This window comes from Eschscholzia californica, unplaced genomic scaffold (genome assembly GCF_041429995.1).
Source record: "Eschscholzia californica isolate CP2 unplaced genomic scaffold, dmEscCali1.0.p SCAF_4, whole genome shotgun sequence".
In the NCBI taxonomy this organism is placed as follows: domain Eukaryota; kingdom Viridiplantae; phylum Streptophyta; class Magnoliopsida; order Ranunculales; family Papaveraceae; genus Eschscholzia; species Eschscholzia californica.
In genome coordinates this window covers 4,142,129-4,155,977 of record NW_028238461.1, presented here as the reverse complement: position 1 = coordinate 4,155,977, position 13,849 = coordinate 4,142,129, and the positions used below count along the sequence as shown (strand labels likewise).

Sequence of the window (13,849 nt, the reverse complement as noted above, 5' to 3'; positions counted from 1 at the left end):
GATCAAATAAGTTACCGTTTACAGGCGAAGTCGACTCCATCTGGTCACCAAGCTTGCGCCTTTTATTTACACATAAAGGGGGCGCCAGGCGCCTTTAAAAGCTCCTAAACCTAACTTTTCATTCCAATATTGACCTCCATCCCAAAACCTTCAAATTGGGATTTAGGGTTTTAAGGTTTTGATTTCCAATCAATCTGTTGTAAATGTGGGAGTTTGTTGAAGTTCAAACTTTGATTTTCAATGATTCAATCAACTTGAAATTGAATTTAGGGTTTTAATTTCGGCTTGGGGGTTAATAAGATAGAGGAGAGGAGAAAAAGAGATTTTTCTGTTGAGGAGAAGATGATGGAGCACCGATTCAAAAGAGGAAGCTTCAACAAAGAGCACACATGTGGTAGATGGAAGCTTAAAAAATGACATTCTTCTTATCAATTGGGTACTTATCATTGAGAAATTCTCATCTATGATTGCATTTCAACTAAGTTTCTTCCAGAAACAAGTTCTTCGTTATAAAAGATGCTTCTTTAGGGTTTATTATGGTGCTGCTACCTCATTACTGAATGAACCCTCATTTGATTTTACTCCAAAAACCCAAAGCCAGGGAGAGATTTTAAGTATAACTAGAAAACCCACTTTATTTCCTTTAGTAATCAAGGTATTTCATACTTTGAATTGGAACATTGCGCGGGGAATTAGTTTTTCTCTAGCTGTAGAAAAGTATGGATTTACTCATGCTCTTGATGCATTTGGGATTAATGTTCATATCTTTTGCTCTGCTGGGATGGGTCGCGAAGCGAATACGTTGCTTCGGGAAATTGTATGCTATTATAATGAAGTTAGGTATGACATATTGGAATTGCTCCCTTTCTTATTGAATCTGTCAAATGGGATGGAAAGGTCAGCTTCTTCTGTTTTAGATATTCTTATTTGTGTTTTACTTCGGTCTTCCGTGCTTGAGAATGCTGTTGATGTGTTCTTCCAGGCTAAGCTTATTGGTCTTGAACCAAGTATTCTCACTTGCAATTTATTGATCAAATTTTTGGTTAAACAGAATAAAATACAACTTGTTCACAATATATTTGATGAAATGAAGAACTCTGGACCACTGCCGAATGTGTATACTTACACCATTCTAATGAGTTTTTACTGCAAAAAAGGTCATGGTGATCCATCAAAAGAAATTTTGCAAGCTAAGAAGATGCTCGGTGAAATGGTGATTCGGGGAATTAGTCCGACCATCGTGACATATGGTACATATATTCATGGACTTTGTAGAGTAGGAGATGTAGACTTTGCTGCGAAGTTCCTTCAGGATTTGAGACGTAGAAATCAACCATTGAATGTTTACTCCTATAATGCTGTTATGTGGGGGCTTTGTTGTAAACGTGAGTCATATGAAGCTATGAGGATTTTGGAAGAAATGAAGAGCGATGGGGTATCACCTAATGCTTGTAGCTATAGTATTTTGATTAATGGGTTTTGCAAGAGAGGGGATATACCGAAATGTCATAGCTTACTACAGGAAATGATCAGCAGTGGCATAAAACCTAATCTAGTAACATATAGCCCACTCTTAGATAGTCAATGTAAGAGTGGACAAAAGACTGATATTGATTATTGTAAGGAACTTGGAGATTCTGGCTCTAAGCTTGACCATACTGTATATAACATTATAATGAATGGATATTGTAAACATGGGGATCTTAATCAGGCCCTAGAATTTTTTGTAGAGATGAGTAGAAATAATTTGGCTCCTGATGTTTTCAATTTTACCACCTTAATACATGGTTGCTACAAACATGAAGGCCTAGAGAAAGCATTGGAGTTTTATAACATCATGTTGGAGCAAGGAACATTACCAAACACTGTTACTTATTCTGTTATATTTGATGCATATTGCAAGGAAGGACGCATAGACGAAGCCTATGCGTTCATAGATGGAATTCCAGACAAGGGTGGTATTCCTAACCTGTTTACCTATAATTCTGTTATTAAAGCACTGAGCAAGGAAGGTAAAATGGAGGAGGCCATGGAGCAGTTCCGGTTAATGCAGAAGGAGGGTTTTCATCCTGATGTAGTCATTTATAGTACCCTAATAGATGGTTTTGTTAAAAAGTCACTTTGGAAGAAAGCTTTTAAACTGAAAGACTTAATGTTTAGAAATGGGGTTAAACCCAACGAGTTCACATACACAAGCCTGATTGTTGGACTATGTAACAATGGGAGCATAGGTGAAGCTTGGAAGTTGTTCGAGAAAATGCGCAGAATGGGTTGCATTCCTGATAAAATTGCTTACACAGCAATCATTGATGGCTGTTGTAAAAGTAGAAATATGAAAGCGGCTTTCCGACTATTCTCTGAAATGATAGAGAATGGTCATACACCTGATGTTGTTACTTATTCTTGTTTGATTGATGGGTATTGTAAGTTAAGTCAAGTGGAAGAAGCTGAGTATTGGTTTGCGCACATGGAGAAAGACGCAACTCCTAATGTGGTGACTTGTACCGTTCTAATTGCTGGCTACCGCAGAATTGGTCGTCTAGATAAAGCTCGTCAATTGCTTCGCCAAATGCGCGAGCTGCATATATTGCCAGATAAAATTACAGATTCAGTATTGAGGTTGGATGCGGGCATGGAAGAGAAAGAATAAGCAGATAAGACAATGAGAAGGCGTAAGCCTTTTTGTTTAACTCAGGCCATCGAGCGAAAAGCCACCCACCTAGGTAAATCTGTTGTTTCTGGTGATTCTCAGCTGGAACTTGCTTGTAAGCCATCTGGCTGGTTGGTGAGAGGAAAGCATGGGAAAAAATCTGACTTTCATACAATCAGCAATACAGGCTGGCTAACGTGAGTTAACTCTTTCGTATCCTTGCACATAACCTAATTTTATTTTCTCTGTTGAGACCTTCGACTTGAGTTCTGTATCTCTATTTGCACAGTTGGAGTTATTCCTGAGAAGTTTCAGAAGCATGGTCAATCTATAATGCGAAAGATTAGAGATTGTGTCATGGATTTGGCTCCGGCTTCTGCCCTAGTTCAACGGGTACAAGAATTTTGAATTCTCATTTTATTCTTCAGCTTAGTTTGTATCCAGAATAATCTTTTCGCCATTACTTCAGTCCAGGCTGTAAGTTACAAATTTGGTTAATTGTTGACTTAAGAGACCACACGGATATGTTTTTTGGGTCATAGACCATGCTAATAATATTCTGAACAAAATAGAAAAACACTTTATTATTTGTTTATGAATTTTTTTGAGAAGGCAAAATTTGTTAATTGTATATTATTTGTGAATGCACAAGCACCAATTCTGTCGTAGAAGCCAAGTTTACATTTGTACCATCTAGGGAAATAATGCCTTTTTTGTTCATGCCATCGGTGAAAGCTGCAAACACATATTGCAGTATACGTTACTTCCTTGCTCATACAGTTTTCTTGATTATCTTCTTCTAGGTTTTGGGCTTGGATTTTCCTGCAGCATTCTTGAAGAAACATCACGTCGCAACCAGAAGCTCAGCTGGCTCGAGTGCTTTTGATTCTGAGTTCTTGATTGGCAACAATCATGTTAAGAATGAATAAGAACCAAAACCTGCAGCAGCTGAAGCAGTTTCGCTACTAGTTTGGAGGTCAATCTTCTGTATGCGTCTTCTTTTAGTTCTTATAATATCTTATTTACTTAATGGAAACTACTCCGTGAATGATTGAAGAGTTAATTTCCCTCATACAGAGATTCCAATATATCCCTCTTTCCAGTACTCGTCTCATCTTCCTGCTCCACCGATGAGACCATGGTAGCAGATTCTGATTTGGAAATGGATACAGCTGTCACTCATGGTGTTCATAAAAATGTACGAACCAAATCAATCAGAACTGAGGATGAAGCTGTATCAATTATGGTAGCAGACTCTGATGCTGCAATAGAAACAGCTTGGTGGACATACAACTTTGCAATTGCAAGGCATCAAAAGTGAAGGATGGGCATTAGTATTATAGAGAAATGGGTAAACGATGATGAATCCGGAGCGGAGCGTATGGTGATCATCATTCATTCCGTTCTTCAGCATTTGGAGTCTGTGAATTTCAAACCCTTTGAAGGGTATTTCCCAAATGACAAGGAGAAAAAAGATAGGGTATTTCCCAAAGAGAATGCCATTTTTGGAATTTTATCAACAATTTGTTTGTGTAGACGAGGATCCCGGATTTTCCAAGTCCTTGTGTAAGAAACGACGACCAGGGACCCAAATTCAACCCATTTCTTGCAGATATTAAGCAACACTAGAGTGTTTGTAAGACCCTTTTCTTACAGATATAAGCAACACTATAGGGTTTGTAAGACCCAAATTCTACATAGTTCGAAGTGGTAATAGAATTTTATAAGACTCATACGTGTATGTGTTGAACAAATTTATTATATAAACTATACTTATCCTTGAAGAACACAATTTGTTGCATATTATTGGTAGAAATGTGAAGGTATAAGACTAGGTGCCGATTCAAAGTTTATACATGGAGTGAAGTATGATGGTACATGACTTGGTCAAATATACAGATAGCCGGAGTTTCCTTCTCCTCCACAACCAAATCTTTGAAACATTTCTGGAGAAAAAAACAATTACGAAAACAGACGTATACTAGTGCAAGTTAACAACAGATTTCTATTGAACACTTAGTTTACCGACGTCAGGTTACATTCTAAAAATATAAATACTAAGAAAAGATTGAAGCTGTCCTTAGCAGAATCAAACATCTAATAAGATCCCAGTTTTTACGATTTACAAATACTGTTAACAAATTATATAAACAAACATACTATACTATCTTAATCGTTTTTACCCCTTAAAATAATAGACAGAAAATCATCTCTGGAAGTTCCAAGTTGACCACATAAAAGAGCTCTTCAGGAGGTTATCTGGATGCTCCTCCTTCCCTTTCGAGATGACCAGTCTTTAAGTAATCTCTTGCTATAACTTCTTTCCTGTCAAAGGTGCATTCAAGGTTAAAGTACATCCATCAGACAGACCAAAGTGAAATTTTCGACGTTTGGCTCCATCCTTGGGAGCTATGCCAGTGTTTCAAATTAGAAAGTTCGGCAATAGTATTGTTGATATAGTATATAGTTATTGTCCAATGAGAGAGGAACTGCACTATCAGTCTCTCATTCCACATATGATTTTAGAGTTCCAATTATACCATTTCATCGACATAGTTTACAGTCATGGACGGAATAAAATACTGAATCAATAGGCAATGAGGCGATACATCGAAGCTAACAATATGTATTCAAGATACTATCGCCCATATGTATAAGGATCAATTACTTAGTCCCCACGGAAGCAAATTGGTAAGGAATCTAACAGTATCGTGAATTTGAATAGCATATGTTCTTAGTCTCACTACGATTATGTATTCAAGATATTACCCCCATCTGGGAACTCATGTGAGCTTATAATAAAGACACTTGAAAGTAAGATTGCTACCTCTTAAAGGGATCGAAAACACATAAACCACATATTTATCAAGCAAATTGAACTAACTACAACCTAACTTACTTCAACCTATACCTAGATTGCTACCTCTTCACTTCCGCTAACCTACAATGATCTCGGCATTAACCCTAATAGACATGGCTCCCCCAACCCACGAACGATCCCAACTTATATCTGCTGCAACTATTTCAACACTACCAAAACTGTGCATTCACTACTAAATAAGTTTTAATATAACACAATGAGTGAAGTTCCCCAATTAAGTAGCATATCTATAACTTTTAGTATTTAGCATTTTTAATATGTAAAAGTTAGAACTTTTAGTATAAAAATGCAAGTGGTAGATCAGCAGGAACCAATATCTCATAATGAAACCTAAAAAAAGGATGAATCATTTTTAATGCTTACCAGTGGTAGATGCATTTTTAGGGTTTTTCCTCTTTTCCAGTTCAATTTGAGTATCCATAAACATCTGCATCCTCTGAAACTCAAGATCTTTAGTTAACTCCATTTTCTGCCTTTCCAATTCCATCATTTGTTGTTGTTTTGAACTCTCAATTCTCTCATAAATCTCACCAAACTTCATAATTGCCCTAGCTAATTCCCTAAACGCCGCTTGATCACTTGAATCCTCATTCACCTTATACTTCTTACCACCACCAAACTCCATACCATCGTCATCTTCTTCATCGTCGTCATCATCTGAGATCTCAGTAGATCCATCAGAGTTCGATCTCCACTTGGACGATGAACCACCGGAAAATAAACCAGCACTAAAATTAGGGTTTATTTTCTCCCTTAAAGGCCTAGCAGTGAGAGTAACACCGGAACCTTTATGCAAAGATGAAGTAGGAACGAATTTCTTGTTAGATACAGTGGCAGTTCCGATGAGATGATCAAGACGGTTAAAAAACGGCCAATTCGACGGACCTGGTTTTGATTTTTCGATCTTATACTTCTTCTTCACTGTATCGATCCGATTCTTGCACTGAATATAAGTTTTACGATGTTTAATATCGTCTTCGCGATTATTAACGGCGTCGGCAACTTCTTTCCAGTCTTTCTGACGGAGGTTACCACGGTTGAGTTGAAGATAACGGTTTCCCCAAGCCTCAATTAGGGTTCCGGTAGCTGGTTCACTCCAGCAATCTTCACGGCCGTTGTAAGGAGGTTGAGGGTGATGATGTGGTCGGAGAATGATCTGTGTATTCTGATCTTCAGGCGGATCCTCCTTCATGATGAGATGTAGAGGAAGAGACGATGATGATTCTCAGATCCGCCGGAGATGGAGGAGAGAGAGAAGGAGAGGAGAGATGAGAAAGGTAAAGAGGATAAGGATCGGATTCCGTCCCCACCAGGAGAGGGAGAGAGAAAGAGAGAGAGAGAGAGGTAGGTGGGAAGAGAGAGAAAGTGCCGTCGGCCGTGCATTTTTTGAGTCTGTTTGAATTTTGTTGATCGACGATAACGTCACTAGCACTTACGTTTGGCTTTTTCCTCGACAATAGAATAATAGACCGGTGCGATTTGATCGTCTCTACCAAACAATAAAGTCTCATGGTTTTTAGGGCAACTTTATACCCACTAAAATTATTATTCCCACCCAACACCCAAACACACATGATATTCATACGCACCATTGACCTTTCCATTTGGGTTATTTGGGTTATTTGAACATTGACCCTAACACCATCTCCAACCCAAAACTCAAAAAAAAATTCTATTTATCTTACAACATAGCTATACAACCCGCCTCTAGGAACTACCATTTGAACCGCATGTGAGAAAAATAAGAGTTTTTCTCTCATCTCACATGTTTAGTCACGTGGAGAGAGAAACAAGGGTTTCACAAGGGTTTCTCTCACATGTGTCAAGTTCTAATTGAAATTCTCACTCTTAGATGGCGAAAATAGAGGTCCTAAACTTTTTTTTTGTCTCCAATATAAAACTCTAAAATTATCTTAACAGGAGGCCCAATTTCATGTTTTTTTTTTGTTAAAAAGACAAGTTATTTTTTTGTCCTTTTAGTGTGGACGGTAGAAAATCACACAATTAATAGATCGTCGATTGGTGGGCCACCGACAACTTGGGCTCTAGACCTCGAGACGGACGAAGTTCCGGTTGGACCTGTAGACAGACGAAAACAAGCAGAAACCGTGAAGTCTTGGGGACACCGGGATGGTGTCTTGTCAATGGCACTCCGACGGTCAAGTCAGCAAACTATAAGTGAAATAAATATAAGTCGATTGAATGCTGAGGGTGTCACCGTGTTGTATCGTCGGAGGATGGCTAGACTCGTGGAGTGGTCGAAGCTTCGACTCTACGGGATAGTTGGTCGGATTGATCTCCTGGAGCAGGTCGAGAGGTCGTCTCGATCGGAGATTCTGGATAAGGGAGAAGTGGGATGTAACAAGGACTTTAGAAGGACTTTGAGAGTGATGGAGCTTGAAGATATAATATCGTCGTCTAGAGTGATCCCCTAGAAGATTACCCTTCAAGTCTTCTAGAATTCGAATGTCGATTATCGTCGTCTAGAGCACTGATAAGAAGATACTAATAATGAGAGAGAGAAGAGTGTTCTGTGGTTTTCTAGTCGGTATCTGATGCCTTTGCAGTCTGAATCTCATTCTATTTATAGGCGGATGATGGACTCGTGGAGTCTATCAGGTCCGAAATACTTGGGGTTGAGGGTGACTTTGAACCCTAAGGGAGACTCATTCTAGTCGTCGATCTGTCGTCTAGAGCAATTTGACCGTACGATTATGCCGCCTCGACTTTAGACTCTTCGTAGCCTGAGATCGCCTAACGGTACTTAAGGTGATGTGGGGTTTTAGAGGGACTTCGTCAAATGAATACGTGGCGAGGTCTCCGGAGTTGAGGTTGACTCGGTAAACGACATGCTCGGTTGAGGGCGACCAAGGGGTGCTTGGAGTATTGTTACTTTTAATGGTTATTGTTCATCTAGATGGACGTTCACAAGGGCTTAGAACCGTTTGGACCTTTAGTGGGTTGAATTCCACGTTGGAGAGTGTCCAACTAGTAGGCGAGTGGGCCAGACCCAAGTGATATTTATTCGAAGTAGGCTGGGCCTAGGCGATGTTTAGGCGAAGTGGGCCTAGTACGATTTTTGGCCACTACAGGCCCCATATATAGTTTGGAAATAGGCTTGAAGGACAATTCTAAAAGCACTCCCATTTCTAATGTCGAAATTGCCCTTAGAATCTTAGCTTGCGAAGCTTTGCAAACTAGTTTGCACTGCTTTGCAATCTAGTTTACAGAGCTTTGCAAACTGGTTTACAGAGCTTTGCAAACTGGTTTGCATTGCTTTGCAATCTGGTTTGCTTTGCAACCTGGTTTGCTTTGCAATGACTTTGCAAACACTTTGCAATTTGGTTTGCAGAGCTTTGCAAACTAGTTTGCACTACTTTGCAATTTGATTTGTCTTGCAAAGCTTTACAAACTGGTTTGCAATCTGGTTTGCAATAAGGCCAGTTTCGTCTTTTCCCTATATTAGATTATTTACAAAAATTCCATAGGGAGTTAAAGCCTATAAAAAGTTGATAAATCCTTTTTAGGGAGTTTTGACCAAATTTCCCTTATCTTAACTACTTATGTAGCATAGTTATTTTTGTAAATAAATAATAGTTTAGAAAATATAGAAGACTCTATTACTATTGGTTGAAAATCAAATATTGATGAGTTGGACAATTAGAGATATCTCAAGAGGACACTTTAGAAATAGAGATATCTCTAAGATGACGCGTCGAGGGTGGAATAGAGATATCCCAAGAGGACACTTTCGAAATAGAGATATCTCTAAGATGACGCGTCGAGGGTGGAATAGAGATATCCCAAGAGGACACTTTCGAAATAGAGTGTCATCTTGAGATATCTCTATTCCACCCTCGACACGTCATCTTAGAGATCCATAACTTTTAAGAAAAAACTCTAAAATTCATAAGTGGCACATAGAGTTTCTAAGATTGAGTGTTGCATTGGAGATGCTCTAATTATTTAGGGATATTAAGACTGCACTTCCAAAATGGAAATGTCGATGGCGTCGATTCTAATTCTTACTTTTTTCGTTAAATATCAGTTAAGTGATTGACAAAATACCCTTGACAAAATATTTAGGTTTATTTAGACATTGACCTCTAGTTATTTAGTAATTTTAGGGCTATATTATAAAAACGAAAATACGTCAAGAGTCGACATCATCACTATTCGTCGCGCCAAAAATGTTAGAGGAAAACGATGTTCGACCACATCAACTCTCAGTCTGAGGTGGACCAAGATTTTCGGATCAAGTTATTGATTGATATAACATGTGCGCATATGGTGTAATTAGTTACTTCAAACACATTACGCAAGATTTAGTTATCAGATTACGTCATGAAAAAGATTGCTCTAACCAACCTTAGTTTTCTTGTCTTGTCAAACAACTAAAAGTTGGGCTTGTGATACATAGATATCTTATACAACATGTACTACGTCCCTAATGGGAATGGTTTATCTTATAATCCCACTATTTATAATCTATGTTTGCAGTGTTCACAAAGTTTTAGACAACACGTTATGCAAGTTTAGTTACCTGAGTGTGTTACAAAATGATTAGAAGAGACATAACCTGCACCTTGTAGGTGCCCAAAATACTGTCAAACACGTTAAAAAGTGGATATTGCATACGTATGTTGAGTCATTCGTGTAGATTTATTTAATCTTTATAAAAATGTCTCTCTTATTATCGTAGTTAATTCACCTTCGCTTAGCAAAAAACCTCTCGGTCTTAGATTTATTAGATGTCTCTTTAACCCTAACCGACCTCCCACTAGTAGAGGTTGTCAGGGTTTCATAGCCTATTGTGGATTCATTCCATTTATAAAATTTCAACCCTTAATAATGACTAATTGAAATATGGTCTTTTAGGGATCATTTTAAAATGCTGACGCAAATGTGGGGGTCAGGTTTCCAGTTGGTCACAAGTTGGGTGCCAAATTGGAATGAGCCCCCTTCTTTCTTTCTCACACTTGGTTCAAGGATGAGAGAGCATTCAAATACTACTAGTACTTTTTTAAAGAGAGAGAGAGAGAGAGCACAACAAGAGCGAAGGGAAGAAGCAGTTTTGAGTTAAAGATCATGGAAGATTACGAGGTAAGTTTTTGCCTTCAACTTCCTTTTGTTTGGATCATGTTATCTTCAATTTCACCTTTATTTCAGCTCGAAATCAAATCCCCCATTACTAGGGTTTCATGATCTGATAATACAGAAAAGTATCAATTGAAGTTAATTTTCTTTTACTGTATGCTATGTTCTTCTGAGGGTTTATTTTCATATGCCCTAATTCATAGATTTTACCAGCTTTATATGGATTTTTTAAGAAGCAAGTTGGTTCCATTATCAAACTAAAGCTTATGTATGCAATTATTTTGAACCCCCCAAAAGATTTACTTTACAAACTAGATGGGTGAAGTTTGATTTTCTTATAAGATTAAGACCTCATCTTTTCATTATATTTCTTTACATTCAATCTCGCTATCATGAATTTGTTTCACACTATGTAGTATGACTATCTATACGGCTATCGCCCTATCGGTGTTAGATACACGTATTTTCTTGTCTTAGTTCTTAGTTCCTTTACTTTCATTGTTAATTTTTTTTTCCCTTTTGGAGTTGACCTTGGAGTGAAATTTTATGGTCCAAAGGGCTATTATTTGCAAGTAGAATGATTTCCTAATCAATTCACGTTTTTCTCCTTTTTTTCTGCATATATATCTTACTTTACTATAAGGCATAGGTTGCTTTCGGACTTGAAGATAACATTGGCAATTGTCACATATAGTGAAGATAGAATTTGGGTTTCATCTAAAACAATGTGGGGTGTCAAATCTTGTCTGAGATCTTTTCAACCGATATTTTGCTTATAGTCGTGTCATGTGATCTTGCCTTTTTATTTGTTCTTTCTTTATTGTCTACTACTTTACTCACGACTCACAAGCATTGAAAATGTTATCAGATTGAAGAGAAAAAGCAAGCTGCTGCAGATGTTCTATTTCAGTATTCACAGTTCGCTATGGTGTGCATAGGGGAACGAGTTCAGCCTCATGATCTAAGGTTGCATTTGATGAAGGTAATTTGGTATCTTCAAACTCACATCTTTAGTAATCCTCTTGGGTTCTTCGGAATATTAATTTTCTGCCACATAAGCCGTGAGGCCTTAGGCACCACAGAGGTCCATCCACTTGAGTCTCGACCCATCTAACCACCATTGGCTTCAATCCTGCCCAAATGGCATAGATGATATATAAGACAACATGATACCTTTGGGCTTATTACTCAGTTCTGGAACGTTTATCTATTCGATTCGGGATTAGATGCAATACCCATGAGGCCTTGAGGCTTCAAGCCCTCTATGCAGAAGAGGTGGAATTGGGTGTGATATTGTTCTCAGCTCTTGAAGTCATTGAGCAAGAACATAATGACAAGGTCTGCACTATTTAATTTCGAACTTTAACACATCCCCATGAGTGGGCTATTGGAGGTTTTGCTCAGCCAGAACTTACAAATGGATGAACAAAAAACCAACTCGATGAGAGTTGCATATATATATATATATATATATATATATATATATATATATATATATATATATATATATGTATAATGTCTTCACATTTTCTTATATGTTTATTGTTTGATGGTATATTTCCTCAGGAGATTTCGGGCATGCCAACTTCTTTGAAGAAAGTACCAGCTCAAGCTACAGTCTCTCCTGTTGCAGTAGGCGAACCATCCAGCTCCTCCTCCGGTGGGACAAGAGACAGAATGGACAGCTCCTTGGGTCTTTAGTTTGTGAGCATCGACGATGTTTTTACCTTCTTTTAGCGTAAGGGGAAAATATCTCTGTAGCATATATATTCTAAGACATTGACGAGTCATATAACTCATACACTTTAAATCAGGGTTAAATCATGGTGGATTTGTGTGGAACTTTTGCTTCTTTTCTTTGACAATTTTGAGATCTTCATTAAAGGGGTACTAGGCAGAAAATTACTAGCTAAAACAGTATCGCTAGAGTGGTAGCTGGTCCAAAACTAACTGGTATGAATAGGAGGAGATACTGTCAATCTATTTATATCTGTACATAAAAAGGAGCTCAGTGATGGGACTTTTGTCTTCGTTTTACTTGGCTTTGAAGAAATAAGAAAGTTCTACTATAGATCAAAATGTTTGATCCTATTTGATTTTTTAGTTCAGCTTCAAGATTCAGTTGCTGGCTTCTGTTGGCCCAAGTCAAGCCTGTCAAATGGCCAACTGATTCAGTTAAGACTCATTCTGTTTGGTTCGGTCGATCGGTTCAACTGGACTCAATCGATCAAGCCAACACACGTGAGAAAGAAAATACGTTTTGCTACAGTAATTCGAATCTTATGAACTTGGACTTAAGGACAGAGAAAAGTTATAAGTTTAAATGCATATCCAAAACTCAGAGATATTCCTTCTTATTTTATGATCCCTAAATTTTGTCCATGAACTACTCCAAAAAATAGAAAATTAATCATCCATTAGGATTAGGATGTCACTAATGAATTGTCAAACCCTTCAAATTTATTGGGGGAATTGACTAGCTAAAATTAAGCATCGAGAACAGGAAATAACCGGTTTCAACGGAGGAGGTAATGATCCTGACCAGATGGATGTGGAATTGGTTCCAAAGTCGAACCCGGTTCATATCATAAGTCACGTGACATAAACGTGATCACCAACTCAGGTAGTAGTATAAATTGCAGCAAACTCTCGTCTATGTCATTTCCACTGAAACCCTAGATCGTTAGGGTTTTGAAAGAGAAAGCAAAGAAGAAGAGTTTTTACCAAGGCGTCGTCACCATGAGAGCCAAGGTAATAAGCACTGAGAGACCCTAATTATTTATCTATAATCGTCATCTTTTATCTTCTTTGTACTTGGGTCTATATTCGATTTGAGTGATTTGTTTTGATCCGATTCTTGATGTATGATTGTTTTTACAGTGGAAGAAGAAGCGTATGAGGAGATTGAAGAGGAAGCGTCGAAAGATGAGACAGAGATCTAAGTAGAAGAAGCTGGATGGGTTTCTCATCTAGGGTTTGAAATGCTTTCAGATTTAGTTTCGTCTTTTAATGTTCTTTAAGTGTTTTAGTTATTTCATAATCCAGACATATTATTTAGGGGTTTTTTGTTGGTAAGGTTGTCATGAACACAGGGTTTAATTCCTAATGAATATGAGTAGTTTATGAGTTTAGAAAAAGAATTGAGTTTTTTCTTATTATATCTCTACTCTTAGTTATATGTCTTGATCCTGCTTATATTTTGTTTTAGTTTGGGTGGTAGT

General features: G+C 37.8%; 3 protein-coding genes across 5 annotated transcripts; 2 read left to right on the top strand and 1 right to left on the bottom strand.

Moving 5' to 3' along the window:
* On the top strand, positions 1 to 4,439 carry LOC147541741 (uncharacterized). Of its 2 annotated transcripts, none has more exons than XM_086636934.1 (4): positions 1 to 2,847; positions 2,940 to 3,043; positions 3,454 to 3,626; positions 3,728 to 4,439. In XM_086636934.1, the coding sequence occupies exon 1, from the start codon at positions 464 to 466 to the stop codon at positions 2,648 to 2,650; it is 2,187 nt and encodes a 728-aa protein (XP_086493060.1). In that variant the 5' UTR covers positions 1 to 463; the 3' UTR covers positions 2,651 to 2,847; positions 2,940 to 3,043; positions 3,454 to 3,626; positions 3,728 to 4,439. The 2 variants fall into 2 exon arrangements, with proteins under 2 accessions (XP_086493060.1, XP_086493061.1); XM_086636935.1 differs by having other exon boundaries at positions 126 to 2,847; positions 3,454 to 3,637.
* A 202-nt stretch (positions 4,440 to 4,641) lies between these two features.
* Positions 4,642 to 7,090, bottom strand: LOC147541740 (trihelix transcription factor ENAP2-like). 2 transcript variants are annotated; one of them, XM_086636938.1, is made up of 2 exons: positions 5,895 to 7,090; positions 4,642 to 4,975 (listed from the first exon to the last, which is right to left on the bottom strand). In XM_086636938.1, exons 1-2 carry the CDS (start codon positions 6,721 to 6,723, stop codon positions 4,962 to 4,964), a joined length of 843 nt encoding a protein of 280 aa, XP_086493064.1. In that variant the 5' UTR covers positions 6,724 to 7,090; the 3' UTR covers positions 4,642 to 4,961. The 2 variants fall into 2 exon arrangements, with proteins under 2 accessions (XP_086493064.1, XP_086493063.1); XM_086636937.1 differs by having other exon boundaries at positions 4,642 to 4,970; positions 5,895 to 7,029.
* Positions 7,091 to 10,506: 3,416 nt separating this feature from the next.
* Positions 10,507 to 13,765, top strand: LOC147541739 (uncharacterized). Its single transcript, XM_086636494.1, has 4 exons — positions 10,507 to 10,634; positions 11,497 to 11,610; positions 12,195 to 13,379; positions 13,509 to 13,765. Exons 1-3 carry the CDS (start codon positions 10,620 to 10,622, stop codon positions 12,327 to 12,329), a joined length of 264 nt encoding a protein of 87 aa, XP_086492620.1. The 5' UTR covers positions 10,507 to 10,619; the 3' UTR covers positions 12,330 to 13,379; positions 13,509 to 13,765.
* The last annotated feature ends 84 nt before the right edge of the window (positions 13,766 to 13,849 follow it).

What these genes read in the sequence shown, in the direction of transcription:
- LOC147541741 (XM_086636934.1), top strand. Translation starts at nt 464, where the DNA reads ATGATTGCATTTCAACTAAGTTTCTTCCAGAAACAAGTTCTTCGTTAT.
- LOC147541740 (XM_086636937.1), bottom strand. Translation starts at nt 6,723, where the DNA reads ATGAAGGAGGATCCGCCTGAAGATCAGAATACACAGATCATTCTCCGA. An exon ending in TAAAAATGCATCTACCACTG is followed by an intron (nt 4,971 to 5,894) that starts GTAAGCATTAAA and finishes TTGACAGGAAAG; the next exon opens with AAGTTATAGCAAGAGATTAC.
- LOC147541739 (XM_086636494.1), top strand. An exon ending in TAAGGTTGCATTTGATGAAG is followed by an intron (nt 11,611 to 12,194) that starts GTAATTTGGTAT and finishes ATATTTCCTCAG; the next exon opens with GAGATTTCGGGCATGCCAAC.